This window comes from Merops nubicus, unplaced genomic scaffold, assembly GCF_000691845.1.
Source record: "Merops nubicus isolate BGI_N331 unplaced genomic scaffold, ASM69184v1 scaffold43162, whole genome shotgun sequence".
NCBI classification, from domain to species: Eukaryota; Metazoa; Chordata; class Aves; order Coraciiformes; family Meropidae; genus Merops; species Merops nubicus.
The window spans coordinates 8,988-24,180 of record NW_008596378.1 but is presented as its reverse complement, the minus strand read 5'-3'; the positions used below and the strand labels follow the sequence as shown (position 1 = coordinate 24,180).

General features: G+C 40.7%; 1 protein-coding gene across 1 annotated transcript; it reads left to right on the top strand.

Annotated features, from left to right (window-relative positions):
- Positions 1-1,427: 1,427 nt before the first annotated feature.
- On the top strand, positions 1,428-15,193 carry MKRN1 (makorin ring finger protein 1). The gene is made up of 7 exons (XM_008936355.1): positions 1,428-1,552; positions 6,047-6,270; positions 11,355-11,584; positions 12,081-12,295; positions 12,986-13,096; positions 13,488-13,626; positions 14,020-15,193. The coding sequence occupies exons 1-7, from the start codon at positions 1,431-1,433 to the stop codon at positions 14,230-14,232; spliced, it is 1,254 nt and encodes a 417-aa protein (XP_008934603.1). The 5' UTR covers positions 1,428-1,430; the 3' UTR covers positions 14,233-15,193.

Genomic DNA, 15,193 nt, shown 5'->3' with positions numbered 1-15,193 from the left:
CTTTCATGTAGGACCACATTTCCTAGCCAGTTATTATTTGGCTGCAGTGCACAGAGGTGATTGTTTTGAGTGTGAATTGCAGTCTGATGGCAAGTGTGGCCTTTATAAAACCACTTTACTGGTTTTGTTTGTAGCACCTTGAATACATGACTGGTTTTGTGCATGGAGAATTACAAGCCATTTTAAGATTCACCTCAGTTTTTAATCTATCCCTGGTACTGGATTATGAATGTAGGCCTACTTATGTGGTTTAGTGAATTGTTCACTTTGATTTTTCTGACATCTTAAAAACATAACAGACTAAGCGCCTGTGCAGAATTTTATGCAATTCAGCAGCTTGACACCTTTTAACTTTAGGAATATCGACTTGAATGTATTGTTCTGTGAAGAGCTATGCTAACCTTATTCTGGGCTGCTGAAAGATGATCCTTCTGCGCCTTGTGCTGCTGTGTGGCTGTGCAAGCAGCTGGTTGGAGGATCCGGTTCTTCTGGCTGAGTAGGTGTGCTAGTCCCAAGGCCAAGCGGTGAGTGTGTAACAGGAGGAGGGCAGGACTGCCCCTTTCAGCAGCTAGATAGGTTTAGGAGGGTATAATCTGCTTCTGTCTTCCTCCAGGAAGCAGTTTATGGGCAAGTGAAGAATCTGTATGAGACAAATTCTCTTGTTTACCAGACCTTGTTATTTCCAATTAGTTCAGAGTTTGCGACTTGCTGCATCTTGGGCCAGTGCTTCTCTTTATAAACTGAAGTGTTGGTAAATGTGTTGATAGATTCAGTTCTTACATAGTTGTTGGGCTTTGATCTCCTCCCCCCCTTGGTTAGTACCTCTATATTGTTTGGGAGAGGTGTGCTTAAACTTGTTTTTTCAGTTGTGATTTTGATGTGAGCATAGTGAGCCTGAATAGTTACACTACTTTGAATTTAAAGAAGCTTGTGTCTAGAAAATCACTGTTCAGTTGTCTTGGTTAGCTGAATTTACGGAGGCTCAGTTAAACTTCTGTTATTTCATACGCTAAAATTGAGTAAATTGCCCTCAAGTGTTTTGAAACGATACTGAAGTCTTTCAAGACAGGCACAGCACAGTATTGAAGCAGGGTGCTCCTACTGATCATTTGGCTCCTATGGCAAAAACTAATGTGTATGTTGTCAAACATAATCATCCATCAGAAGCATGATCTGGAGAGGAAATTACTTCTCATTGAGTTATTTGAAAATTCAAAATAGATTTAAGCCCTCAGAAAACTTATTTAGGGTGTGACTGATTTTGATTTTGTTTTGCTTCAGTGGTGGGCTTCTCTGAGGTTTTTGTTGGTGTCATAAGACCAGCATTCTTAGTTCAGCATAGCCTCATGTGTGGAATAACTTGGTATCCTAATTTACAGCTTCAGTGCTTCTCCTTCATTCACGGTAATCTTCTGTCTGGCAGATACTTCATGCATGGGGTTTGCAAGGAGGGAGAGAACTGCCGCTACTCCCACGACCTTTCCACTGGCCAGCCTGCCATGGTGTGCAGGTACTACCAGCGAGGCTGCTGTGCTTACGGCGATCACTGCAGGTAAGGCAGTGCTCCTGGCCCTCCTGGAGGGCAGTCATCTCACTCGGTGTCCCTGAGCAGGGAGCTCACAGAAAGGCAGTCCATCTTAAAGTTGTTTCCGTTTCAACTGCAACTGCAGAAATCTATAAAATAGCTTCACAAACTGCCTTCTCTTGCTGAACGCTGCGTTTGCTTTGCTATGGAAATAAAGAGCACAGGCAAGGTGAGAAGAGAACTCTTTTTTGTAAAAGTACTAGTTTACGGTGTGGGATTTGTTTGTTTATTAATAACGTGACTACTTGAATGAATCAAAATCTGAAACTACACTCAAACTAGCTGAACTGACAAAACCGAGTTATATTTGGTAAGTGATCTTAAAAGCCTGAGCAGGTAAGAATTTTTTCTTCCTTGCTGCATGTGTCTCTTCAGGAATTGCTACTCTGACACTTGAACTCCCATTTTGGAGAAGTAACTGGAGTGTAGTCATGTAGGTTCTAAAATGCTGCCTGTACGAAATGGCCCTACATTATGAAAACACATTATCACTTAACCTATAACCCTGAAATGATTAGAAAAAATAGGGTGAAGAAAGGAAATAGGTGCTTTCCTAGTGCTGCAAAGCTTTACAAAGGCTTGGGAATGTTTGCATCGTCTTAAGTTCACTTCATTATAATTTATCAAGAGTTTTAATATTCTGTCTTGTTGCAACTCTAATGCATGATTAAATATTTGCATCATTACTTCATATGGTAATTATAGTTCTATTTTCATATGTAATATATGGTTACTATGTATAAGATAGAAGGCTACAAAGAATTGCTTTTTTAATCTGTCTGCCAGGGTTGCTTTCTTGATTATGCAGATCAATGGATCTCCAACCTTTTGATCACACACCCCATCTCAGGCAATTTTTGAGCACACTCCCAATATATATTTGTTTATAAATTATACATATGTTAGCTATTACTTACATTAGAAAACATACACAAAAATCAGAATTCTAAAAGTATGTAGGAAAGATGAAATAAATGTTTTATAAATATTTTAACAGCCTGAAACAATTTTTGCTCACTAAAAGCATTATTAGTAATAACCTGTTTGCTGACAGTGATGTTGATTGAATATGCTTCACTATTTTTTAAAATCTTAATTTAAAATTTTGTAATACAGTGATTTGAAGGTCTTGTCTTGATTTTTGGTTTATTTCAGTACTTAGTTTTAATGGCTGTCATAGCTGAAAAAGATCTTTCACAAAACCATGTAGATCCAAAAGGAAAAAGTGTGGTGGTGTTTGTGCTAATATTCACTTTTGAATCCTGCCCACCAGTTACACAAAGATTTTTGTTAAACTTTGGTTAGTAAATTTCTGTTTTCCCTGATGTCAGTGAGCTGCTTTTGCAACTAATTGGAAGGTGTTGCATTTTTGTATTTTTAACAAATGGGTCAAACACCCATAGAAACTCTTTTGTTTGCAAGATTTTAAATCATGTTGGGGAATTTTGTTTCCAAGTTTTTTTAAGTTTACAAGATATGATAGTATTTTTTAATAGTTGACACACTTGCATCATTTTGGGCAACAAAATCGCATAATGGTGAAAATGTTTTGGAACAGCAGTTTTCAAAATGTGGTCTCTGTACTACAAGTTTCTTTCAAAAAGCACTTACTTGTTCTTGAAGTGTATTTACGTTGAGGGGCCAGATGGAGTGTAGCGTGGTTGTTTTTTTGTTGGTTTTTTTTTTTTGTATTTTAATATCTGCTAGGTAGCATAGTACTGACAGTGATTTCTCATCATGGAAAAAGTCAGCAATTTTGGAACACTTGTCTCTTTGCAAAAGAAATGTGTAACATCTTTAACAACTTCTAAGCACTTTAGCATGAGAACCAGCAAACCTCTGGGTGGTGCAGAAGATTTTCATGGGAACTTTCTGTCTTGTAACAAAGTGTTGTAAAGATTTGACTATTTATAGTCTTGTTTTTATAAAATTAACCATATTTATGACACTGTAGCATTGTGTACACTTCTGGGTTCATCCTTGCTACAGTGTCTTTCCCATGAACAATGCAGTGAGTGAATTTCTGGTGTGGTATTTTCTGCAACTTTACCCTGGAATAATTTTTTTTTTTTTTTTTTTTTAATTCTAGTCAAAAGCAGCAGCTCTGTCAGTGGGTTACACTTGTATAGTTTTTCCATAAAACATTTTTGTTAAAGAAGTCATTTACTGTTGAGAATACATTTCCCCCAGTACATGTTTTTCTATAGTGGCTCACAAAGTTCTTTGTGTATTTTGTTACTGAATCAGAATCTAGCAAAAACAAGCTGAGACATTTTAGAAATATGTGCTTTCATCCAACTGTACAGCAAACTTCCCATGCTGCAAGATCTGTTCTAATACTTGTTTTTTGATCTTCATTAGTGTTTTCTATCCATTTCCCAACAGTATTTGCTGACAAAGGAGTGTGCTTTACTTTGTCACCATATTGTTTTCCATGCATTATTTCTGCCATTTTTACCACAGAAGAGGAAGAGCAAGTGGCCCAATCATATGTGGCTTTCTGTCTTTCTCTTAAGTGACAAGCCTTTAAAAGAGGCTTCTAAACATGTATTGTCAAGTTTTGTGAAGTACTGGATTGAACATTGCATGACGTGAAAGATGTCTGGAAAAACTGATGTTTTATCTTCACTTTCTGGATGTTTAGACTTTAAATGTCTTGCTAATTTTCATGGCTACATACTGTCATCAGCTCATATCTGAAGGCACAATACACATCATGAGCAAGGTTCATTGGTAGTAATAGTGGATGTCAATCTGTATTTCAAATAGTCTGCTTGGTAATATCTATTTATTCCACCATCCCCCTCAGCTTGTTGTCAGATCTGATTAGGGTGGCATTGTCTTTGCCTTGTAATGAAGAGCTCATAGTGGGAGCAGAAGAGTTAGTTATGATGTTTTCTTGTTGTTTGCTTGTGCACACACTATCAATATTGCCTTCATTCCACAGTTTATTCACAGGAATGTTTTTAAGCCACTTGTTAGCTTTGTCAGAGTTAGTCTAAGGTGAAACAAGATAATATAATCTGTTGACCTGTTTAAATGGGCACAAAGTGCAATGTGTTTGCAACATGCTGAAAATGAACAAACAAGTGAGGTGAGGGTGCCACTGTCAACCCCACTGCGTGGTGGAAGCCCTGTTCCTCCTTCAGGACACCTTGCTAATACCATGCGTGGGACCCTCTGACATACACACTGAGTAAGGATACTGCTGTTAAATAGCAGTTAAACTTCATTTATTAATTTGTGGGGGGTGTGGAGACAAGAAGTTTGAGTACAGTCTTCCTGTACCCCAGTGGATTGTTTGCGCATCCTCTGGGGTGTGTGCATCCCACTTTGGAGACCACTGGTGTAGAGGTCTGAAGGCTTGACTTTTAAATTTGTACTTCATAGCTTCCTTAGGATTCCAAAGCCGACATTCACTTGGGAGCATCTCTTCAACATGCAAGAACTGTGACACTTCATTGTTTTCAATCTGACACAATGCAGATGAGTCACAGTTCCTTAAGAGTTTTGTATGATCTTTGTATGATCTCCAAGAATTTCCTCCCTTTGTTCTTGAAATTAGTCAGCAAATATCTTAGTACTTCAAAGGTACACCTACAGTTTTTCTCATGCAGTCTGCTAGTTGCTTGAAGACAGACTTTTGAGAGAAATAGTGCTTTCCTGTTGTTTATGGGTGGTAGGGATCAAAGTTTTTTGAGGATCATTGTCCACAGTAAGTTGAAAGAGACATTAGAAATACTACTGACGTACAGCATAAAATTGGAATGAGGCAAGATACTCACTTGCAGATAGTCACTTACGTTGGTGAGGATCTCTGGAGCCATACTGAAGGCAGAGCCAACTGAGATCAGGCTGCCCAAGGTGTTGTCTAGTCAAGTTTTAATTACCTGCAGGGATGAAGATTGTGCAGCCTCTCTGGGCACCCATTCCAGTGTTTTGACTGCTCTCAGTGATTCCCCTTCATTGTAACTTCTCATTTTGGACTTGTGTCTGCTGATTTTCATCATATCACTGCACTTATGAGAGGACCCTGGCTGCATCTTTCCTGTGGCTTCCCACAAGGTAGTTGAAGACAGCAGTATCTGCCATTAGTCTTCTCTTTTTAAAATTGAATGAACTCATTTGCCATTCACTAATACGTGCGTAATAGGTATGTGACCAGTTTTGGACACAACTGAAGTTCATTCTGTGTAAGTTAAGAATTGTGCATGCTGCAAATCTGCATTTCTTGCAAAACCACCAAGTACCTTCTCTTTCCTTAAGCAGTGTGGGCAGATCACACAAGTGGAAGTGAATCTCTATAAAGGGTTGTTAGTGGCTTTCTTTTCCAAGCCATTTCTAGGTCATCCTTCCAAATAGTGTGTTTACATCTCAAATCAGTTTATTTCCAATACCTTGGGCTGCTTTATGGAGGTATTTTTTTGTGAAGAGTTAACGTGATTTTTTTTAACTTTTTAGATATGAACATACCAAGCAACAGGAAGAAGAAGTGACTGATGTGAGTCTAGATGCAAAAATGTATCCATCGCTATCCTCGGACTTCGCACTGCTCCCTGAAACAGTTGAGGAAATTATTGCTGAGATGGAAGATGAAAGTGCAGATCTGGCAGCTGCAGGAGTAGGTGTTGAAGACTGGGTGAATGCTGTAGAATTTGTCCCTGGGCAGCCATACTGTGGACGTGGTAAGCTGATGATGGGATAACATCAACAATTTATATGTAGTGCGTTTATTTTAATGCTTTTGGTTTTGTTGAATAAAGCTACTCGTATGTATTAATCACTTCAAGTGATTGAATCCTTAAGTTGTGCTTGAATTTTGTGATCTGACTGCTTGGCCTGTTCCACATCAGTTACTGCTGTGTCCTGATGTGCTGAAGCATCAGGGGTGTGCTGGTCTCCACCTAACTGGCGTCCTCTCGTTACGGCTCTGAACGACTGGGAGACTCTTCTTCTCTCAAGTTTAGTTTTTCATATGTGATGGGAGAAGAAAATACTGGTGATGCAATTAGTGTCATTGCCCTGGAAAGATAATCTGCCTCTTTTTGTTTCATTTTTGTTTTGTTTTTCCTCTCCAGTTTTCTAAAGGTTTTCCATGAAGGTACAGATTCCTGTAGAATGAAATGAAGCCTAATGGTAGCTTTCATGAATCCCATAGCAATTCAGACAAGAGGCTGAAAATAATTTATTCTAGTTATCTTCCTGAGACTGTACTGTCTATAATTACTGTCACAGCTCGTGTTGAGAATGAGATTGAAGATGCTCATCATATGGGACCAGAGTGTTTAAGTAGCATGCTTGTCATCTGCTTGCCCTGCAGAAAGACAGTACAAAGACTTAATACTTATGTGAAAAGTAGCCTGTATGTATTTACTTTAGCATAATTTCTGATATTTGCCTCTTTAAAACTGAAGGCTTATGGCCATAAGTAATCAAATAATGGAATCCAAAATGGACACCTTGTGTCCAGAACAGTTCGAAGTTGCCGTATGGTGCTTGGATTACACTTGTCTTCACAGCACTACTCAGATTCTCAGATCTAAAAAGAGGTGTTACTTTCTCAGTGTTGCAGGCTGCTGCTGGACTGTGCTCTGAGCTAATCTGAGGAAGGGTGAGAGGATGGGAATGGTTGAGCAACATTATAATTTTGCTAGTGTTCTTGAGAACTTTGATTATGGAATTGTTTGGTGTGTCTGTGACTTTGGTATAGTTCAAAGGAATGAAAACTTGTGTTCTATTTGTTAATTTGTCACCTTAGTGTCATAAAAGATAGTTTTGTTATTCATTGAGACAAAGGATCCCTTTTTAATATTTTAATCAGAATCATTTAGGTTGGAAGGGACCTCTAGATTTCATGTAGCTCATTTCCTGCTCAGAGAAGGGTCAACTGTGTCAGGTTGCTAGGGGCTTTATTCAGTTTAATCTCTATCCTCAGAGATGTTCAAAATGCCATAACCTCCAGGGAACCTCTGCAGTGTTTGACTTCTTTCACAAGGAGAAGGTCTTTCCTAGTATGTAGTAGGATTTTTCCCTGCCTCAGCTTGCCTTCTACCTCTTGTCCTGTGCACATCGGAGAACAGACTGGCTCCATTTTACCTTTTATTCTGCTCCTTTCTGTTATGTAATTGAAGCTAACAGTACAATTACTTCTTAGGCTGAAAAAGTCCAGTTTCCTCAGTCTCTTTTCATGGGCTTTAACCCCCTTAATGGCAGGGTGGCCCTCTTCTGGAATCAGTTAATTGCTAGTTTGAGCAGTGGGAGATATGTTAAATACACCTACTTCTCCTAGGAGAGCTGGTGCTTTCTCCTAAATTCCTGAGGCATAACAGCATTTCATTACACCTTTAACTTGCTTAGTTTTACTGAAGTGGTTCCTTTTTCTAGTGGGTCAGCCTTATTTTTCATAGAAACTTCTGGCTGCCACAGCCTAAGCTAAATAACATTCTCTTCTCTGAATCTTGTTCCAAATGATCTTTTTGTATACTTTGAAATTTGATGTATTTTAATGTAGAAATATACTCATCTGTTTCTGTTCTGAGCAGTGCCACAAGATACTAATTCATGTGGTGACTTCTTAAAAACTGCTTTAAAAAAGAATATATACTTCTCTGAAGCCACTGTCTTTATAAAGTTATAAAAATGAAGAACCTTACTGTAGTGGTCACGAAGATGAGTGGAATGTGTTCCACAGTATAGGCTTTAAAGCCTTACAGATTGTTCTTGTCAAATGCCTAGAGAGAAAAGTAAAGGTACTTGGAACTTTTAAAATGGAAGCTACCTCTCCTGATTAGCTAGAAGCCCTTGTGTTTTCCATTGTCTCTTAAATGCTGAAGGTTCAGAGTTGGCAGTTTAACTATGTTATAATGCCATAACCATGGGCTGTAACACTCATCTTTTACTAGGAGACAAGACATGCTGCTAATGCAGACGGTTCCCTGATTTGGGACTAAACCTGCTATCCTGAAGGTGGCCTCAGGGCCTAGCAAAGAAAACGGTGACAGTTCTTCAGACTTTCACTTCTGATGTACAGATGCATTGTATTTCTGTGTTTCTTATGCTGCTACTGCTGCTAGATGTTCTGGAATAATTGAGGAAGAGCAGAAAGGCAGAAATGTGAGCAACACTCTGAATGGGGTGGCTGTTTCCTGCCACTACAAGATGAACATCTTTGATGTTACAAAGTGTGTCTTAGAGTGAAAGCAGGTGGTGTGTGAATCGGAGATTATGAGCTATTTTTTTCACTAGTATGAATTTAACCCTGTTGACTGAAAGGTGCAGTGTAAAGATAGGGGTTGGGTCCACCTGCTGGAGAGCAGTGGTTTTGAAAACAGGGTAAACACTGCTCTGAAGGATGTTGTAATTAGAACTACTGAGGCAGTGGAGTATTCCGCGTTTCTCTATTTTTGCTTTCAAAGAGGAAGCAAAACTGTGGCAGATACAGTGCTGTAGATACAGGAAGTATGCATGTAGAGCTTTAGGATATCGAAGCTCTGATATTCAGAAATAGAAAGCTACTTTAATTTTTATTTCCTAGAAATACAGCCATTACTGAGGGCTAGTGCTGGGACAGCATTGAAGACCAAGACTGGAAAGCTTGTGTCACTTTTTCCCTCCACCCTCGCATACTGTAGAAGTAGCCAGACAGAGCTGTTATTAAAGACTGACATTCATAGATCTATATCTTCTTGTTTGGATGCCTAGTCACTATGAAGTGGTACTTTTTTGTGCAAAGATGGTATTGTGGACTAGAATTTAGTAGCTGTACTCTTACTGTTGGCTTAAGTAGTTAGTTGTTGTTTTATTTAAGTAACAATTCTAAATCTTTTTTGCCAAGATGTGAAGTTCTGTTTCTTGTTCTGTGAACCAGCATATGTAATAAATGGCGTTGCATGTGTTTATTTGTTTCTTGGGGGGGGGGGGGGGGGGGGTTTTTCCCTTTTTTTTTTTTTTTTTTGACAGTGTGGTGTGTGTTTTTTTTTAAGTGAATAAACCCCTTACTGATGTTTTCACAAAAGATATCCTTGAGAGGAGTGCAGGTGGACTCTGGAAAATTTTCCTCTTACAGGAAACATCAGATGTGCTACTTCTTCCACAGGATGCATTTTCCAGGGCTATAGGATTGCCTTAAGCAAAGATCATCTTACCAGCCCCATTAAAAGAAGTACTGTATCGTTTGAGTCCTTTGAAATGCAGCTGTATTTGTCTGCCTAGTAGGTTCTGCACATCCATACTGTGGTCTACTAAACTCCCCTTCGTCCTTAGGGATCAAACAAGGTGCCTGAAGTCATGTGAATCAACTAAGTGAAAAAATCTATGATATTAACTAGAAAAAAAACACTGGAAGAAATGACAATTGAGAGAATAAAAACTGACTGATTGTGGGTTTTGTTACTTCTTTTAGAAGTGGAAACCATGGATTTCAATCTGGGGTGGATTTAAATTTGGTACAAACTTTCATACTATGTTCAGCTAACTCGCAAGAGTCAGTAGAGCCTAGTATATGCTTACTATATCTCATAGCTCCATGGGAATGAAAACTCTGAACATGTGGCCTCTGATTCTTTTTGAGGAGTCTGCCCTTCGCTTTTACTGATCCCAGTATGCCTTTGATAGTTTTTGCTTACTTCTCCAAATCTAGTGCTCAAATGGCTTATAAAAGTTACTTTCTTATAGGATAGATTACTTTTGTTACGGCTACTGGTTATATAAATGAAGTCCAGTTGCTGTTCTTCCAGGTGTTTATTCTGAATATACTAATGCTTTATTGTTCTCTTGCATTTATTGTATCTTCAGTTTCAAACTGGCTGCTTTTGTCTTGTTAGTTTATCATCCTACTTGTGTAATGATCTCAAAAGGCTCTTTGGCTTGTGTCAACACAGGCAAGCGCATGCTCAAGAGGTGCAAGGACAAGTGTTGAGCAGCAGCTGTCTAAAAGGGGAGGAGAAATTACAGAGATTTCAGTTCAATTTAGAATTAGGTGAGGGAATTTACTTGGGATTTTGCAAAACTGATGGCTAGCTTAGAATGGAGTGAAAATACCCTTAATTGCAGTTTATTAAAGCTAGGTTTACATGTCTGGCTGGTAGACTGGATATCTGTTTAGGATACCTCTTTTTTTGCAAATACCTAGGATAGAGTTAGCTTGAAAGGTGTGGGCACAGCTTTTGTCATTCACGGAGATGCCTACGAGTCTGGAAGTGAAAGTCTGTAATTCAGGCTGAGCAACAACATGCTAATTAACCTGCACATCAGGAACTGCTGGTGTGGTGTTCCAGTGGTAGTGTTTTGTAATGCTGGACCATAATTTTGTTTCAGCTGTTAACTTTTGGGGAAAAAAGCCTGTTAACTTTAGCTGATGTGAAATTGGTTGTCAAAGCAGTTAGAGACTTATAATCTTGCTTAACTGTTGCTGAACCAGAGTTTGTATAAAAGCATACCTAAGTTCCTGAGAACTATGAGATTTTTCTAGTGCAGGCTTAGCCTGTAAATGAATCTGAATCTGGCCACTAAATGCTTGATAGCTTTAGTCTTGTCTGGGTTGGAGGATGGAGTCAGTTAGGCTTTCTTGAGTGGGGAAAAAAAAAAAAACTTAATTCAGGTTGAGAGTGTGTGAAACTTGGACTGAAATGGACCTTGTTTGTTTTTATTACTCTCTTTGGATAACTGGATCAGGGTTATCCAAGGATCATTTTGCATTAAAACAACATATTCTCATTCCCAGTGCTCTAAATCTGAATGTATCACTTACTGTTCTTAATTTTCTTCCCAGCTGCTCCTTCCTGTGCTGAAGCACCCTTACTAAACGAGATGGTGATTGAGGAAGAATATGACAAGCAGCAAGTAGACGTGGAGATAAAGAAGGAGCTGTGCCCCTACGCTGCCGTAGGAGAGTGTCGCTATGGAGAAAACTGCGTGTACATCCACGGGGATGTGTGTGATATGTGTGGACTGCAGGTCCTGCACCCCATTGATGCTGCACAGAGATCTCAGCACATAAGGGTAAGCAAACAGCTGTCTGCTGTTAAACAGCTTCTACTTATTGCTTCCTGGCTCCCCGCCCCCCCGTCACTTGTCACTAATTCCCTTTCATTTGAAACTGCATGCAGGTCAGTCGGCGAATTAAATTCCTGTTGTAAACTAGACTGTTTCCTGTCAGGGCCATTCTCAGAAGCCAGCTGAGTTTCCTTATCTGTGCTGGGAGAGCAGTCAGCTTAAAGATAATAAAGCTTTGTTCTTTGCCTAGTAAAACTCAATGGCCTTTTAGATTGCCTTTTTCATGTTTTAAAGCGGTGTCTGAAGAGAGAAATTTGAACTCAATTGATTGTTCCCCACTATCAGAGCAAACGTTTTGTTTTGAGGATAAAGATTTTTCGGCTTACTTATACCCCATTCATTGTGCAAGACAGCAGAGTAAAACTGAGCTTAAAAACCGGTTTAAGAGTTCCCCAGGTGACTGTTTGTCCCTGTAGTCGTTTTCTTTGTCTCTCCTTTTCAGTCTTGCATTGAAGCTCATGAGAAGGACATGGAGCTTTCGTTTGCCGTCCAGCGCAGCAAAGACATGGTGTGCGGGATATGCATGGAGGTGGTGTATGAGAAGGCCAATCCCAGCGAGCGCCGCTTTGGGATCCTCTCCAACTGCAGCCACACCTACTGTCTCAAGTGCATCCGCAAGTGGAGGAGTGCTAAACAGTTTGAGAGCAAGATTATAAAGTGAGGCATTTTCCCATTTTGATTGTGCTTTTTACAGTGGAAGAGCTTAGTAACTTGTGGCAACTTGTGACAGGCTTCCAGATGCAGACTGCACAGAAGCTGCATTTCATGCATTCTAACTTTAGCTTGGAAGTGAAATAATTGTTAGGGATAACGTTTACACTCTGATTTGGTTAATACGGATTAGGTTTGCAGAACTCTGTTAATGGTAGAAGATTACTTTGATTTATTTAGTAGCATGTTGTCCAGTGGTTACTGTTTCTGTCTTGGACACGCAGCCAGGAATCTGGAAACACTTAACCAGTTCAGAACGTATGCTTCTTAATTCATTACCACCCTAGCCAATTAAGCAGTTGATAAAACATTTCTCCATTTAAAGGCTGTTCTAAAAAAAAAAAAGAGGTTCCAACCAAAAAACACAGAAATCAAAATAAATTTATTTAATTCTAAAGAAAAAGCAGTCTTTGTGAAGTGTTTTTTAAAGCTTTTCTGAGACAAGCTGACCAGCTGCCGTTGAGTTCTTGAAGAGAGTTTATCCCCGTGTGTGAGAGAATCTAGACCGAAAGGCTCACACAGCCAGTGTGGGGGTGCAGTACATGTTTACAGGTGGATGTGTGCCATGCCTTGTTACGTAGGGGAGAGAGCGCCCTGTAACGTGAAATTTTGCAGCACGGTCTGTTCATTTCCCAGGTCCTGCCCAGAATGCCGGATCACATCTAACTTTGTCATTCCAAGTGAGTACTGGGTGGAGGAGAAAGAAGAGAAGCAGAAACTCATTCAGAAATACAAGGAGGCAATGAGGTATGACCACTGCAGCCTTTGTCAGGTTGAGACAGCAGAGATAAAGGTGCACCTGGAAAAGAAGGTTGTGGGTGTAAAGCCCTCTCACCTCCTTCCCACCGGTAGGGGAGAAGTGTGCCCTTGCCTGTGGGCCCACAGATGCGTGTCACCACGCGCTCATAAAGCTATTCCTCTCCTCCATGACTTCAGCCGTTCCCCTCTCTGTGCAGGGGCTGGTGGCATAGCGAGCCGCCCATGCCCCTCCTGCAGCGCGTCTCTGCACCTGGGCGCCGGGCTGGCAGATACTGTCAGCTCCAGGCGGTACCTGGGATCCTCTGGATCACGGTAAGGGGAATTCTGAGGTCTGGTTGGGGTCTGCTGTGAGTAAGGGTTGTGATATTTTCCTTTGCAGCAACAAGCCGTGCAGGTATTTTGACGAAGGCCGTGGGAGCTGCCCGTTCGGAGGGAACTGCTTTTACAAACACGCATATCCTGATGGCCGCCGAGAGGAGCCGCAGAGACCCAAAGTGGGAGCATCAAGTAGATACCGGGTCAGTGTTGCTGGTTTGTCCTTTCTAGGCCTTCAATCCACTGCTTTGAGAAGAGGACAGGGGAATCAAGACTTTTTTTTTTTTTTTTTTTTTAATTTCTATAAGCCCTCAGTAATGGAAATTTTAAAGAGCTTGTGAATGCTGGAGGCCAAGATGGAAAGAGTGAATTGTAAAAACTTTCCTAATACACCAACATGCTGAAGTAGAACTGTTGGGTAGCGTTAATAGAGGTGTGTATGGGTAAATTCTCCTGGAGGTCGGTATCTCCCTGGATGAGATGTGATTACTTGCATGTTGGAAGGTACGCCAGAGGCCGAACCTTGTCAGCCCTTAGGGAGGCCCTTGCCAAGTACCACTTGGTCACCTGGGTCCATGCTTGTGTTGCCCTCGCAGGCCCAGCGGAGGAACCGGTTCTGGGAGTTCATCGAGGAGCGAGAGAACGGTGACCCATTTGAGACCGACGAGGACGAGGTGGTGACCTTTGAGCTCGGTGAGATGTTGCTGATGCTGTTGGCAGCAGGCGGTGATGATGAGCTAACGGATTCCGAGGATGAATGGGACTTGTTTCATGATGAGCTGGAAGATTATTACGACTTGGATCTATAGCACCTGTCAGTGGAGTGTGGACTGTTGTCTTGGCTTCAGGCAGTAGCTATTACTATTACCTGTGGTGTTGTGGCAGTGCCTGTGTTTCTCCTAGGCAGGCCGATCAATTCCAGGTGCTGTTGTAATAACTTTTACCCAGGGTCTGTCTCTTCCCATCCCCTCCCACCCCAGGAGTGTTGTTTTTCCTCTGTTTAAGCAAATAACAAGAAATAAATCTTTAAAATGTTAGTTTTTGTAAAAATGAATTTAACTGTCAAACAGTTAGGTTAGGTTCGTTGCTTCATCTGTGTACCCAACAGAGTTCACCCAGTTCCAGGGTTAAAGTGTTTACAGGACTTCCACACTCATTTTGAAGAGCCCAGATACAAAAATGAGCAGTGGCCATGCAGTGGGGATGTAAATTGGCTGATGGCCTGTTTTCTGTCTTTGTACCAATATTTCTGATTTCAGGCCAGATACAAGTCCTATGCTTCTGGCATCAGGTCCGTTCCAGCCCCCTCATGTACACATCTTCATTTGTGATTTTGGTCTCTTGTTTACTTGCACATTACTATTACTACTGTGTAACCAGAACCAGGTGTGAACATTCTGGGTTTTTACTGTGTTTAGCATGGAAGGAAAATGTCATTGTGAAAGGAGAACTCTCTATGTGTATATACAGATAAATGTAGAGTTGGACCTCAAGGATGGGGAGACTCTGTGTAAGTTAAAAATAACAGAACCATCTTTCCTCCCCTCTTGGTGCATGAAGTCTAGCCTCCAGTCAGACACAAAACTGGTTTAGTGGTCTCGGCCCAGCCTGTGGCACTGATCTTAACTATTGCTTAACTTAATAGATGGCACTCACTAACCAACCAGCTCTCTTTCATGTGTGTGATTAGGGTTGTCCAGGAGCAGACATCCGGTTAGCCAAGCTGGGGCCGGAGGAACACCGGAGAGGCCCCTGTAGCTTTCGCTCAGT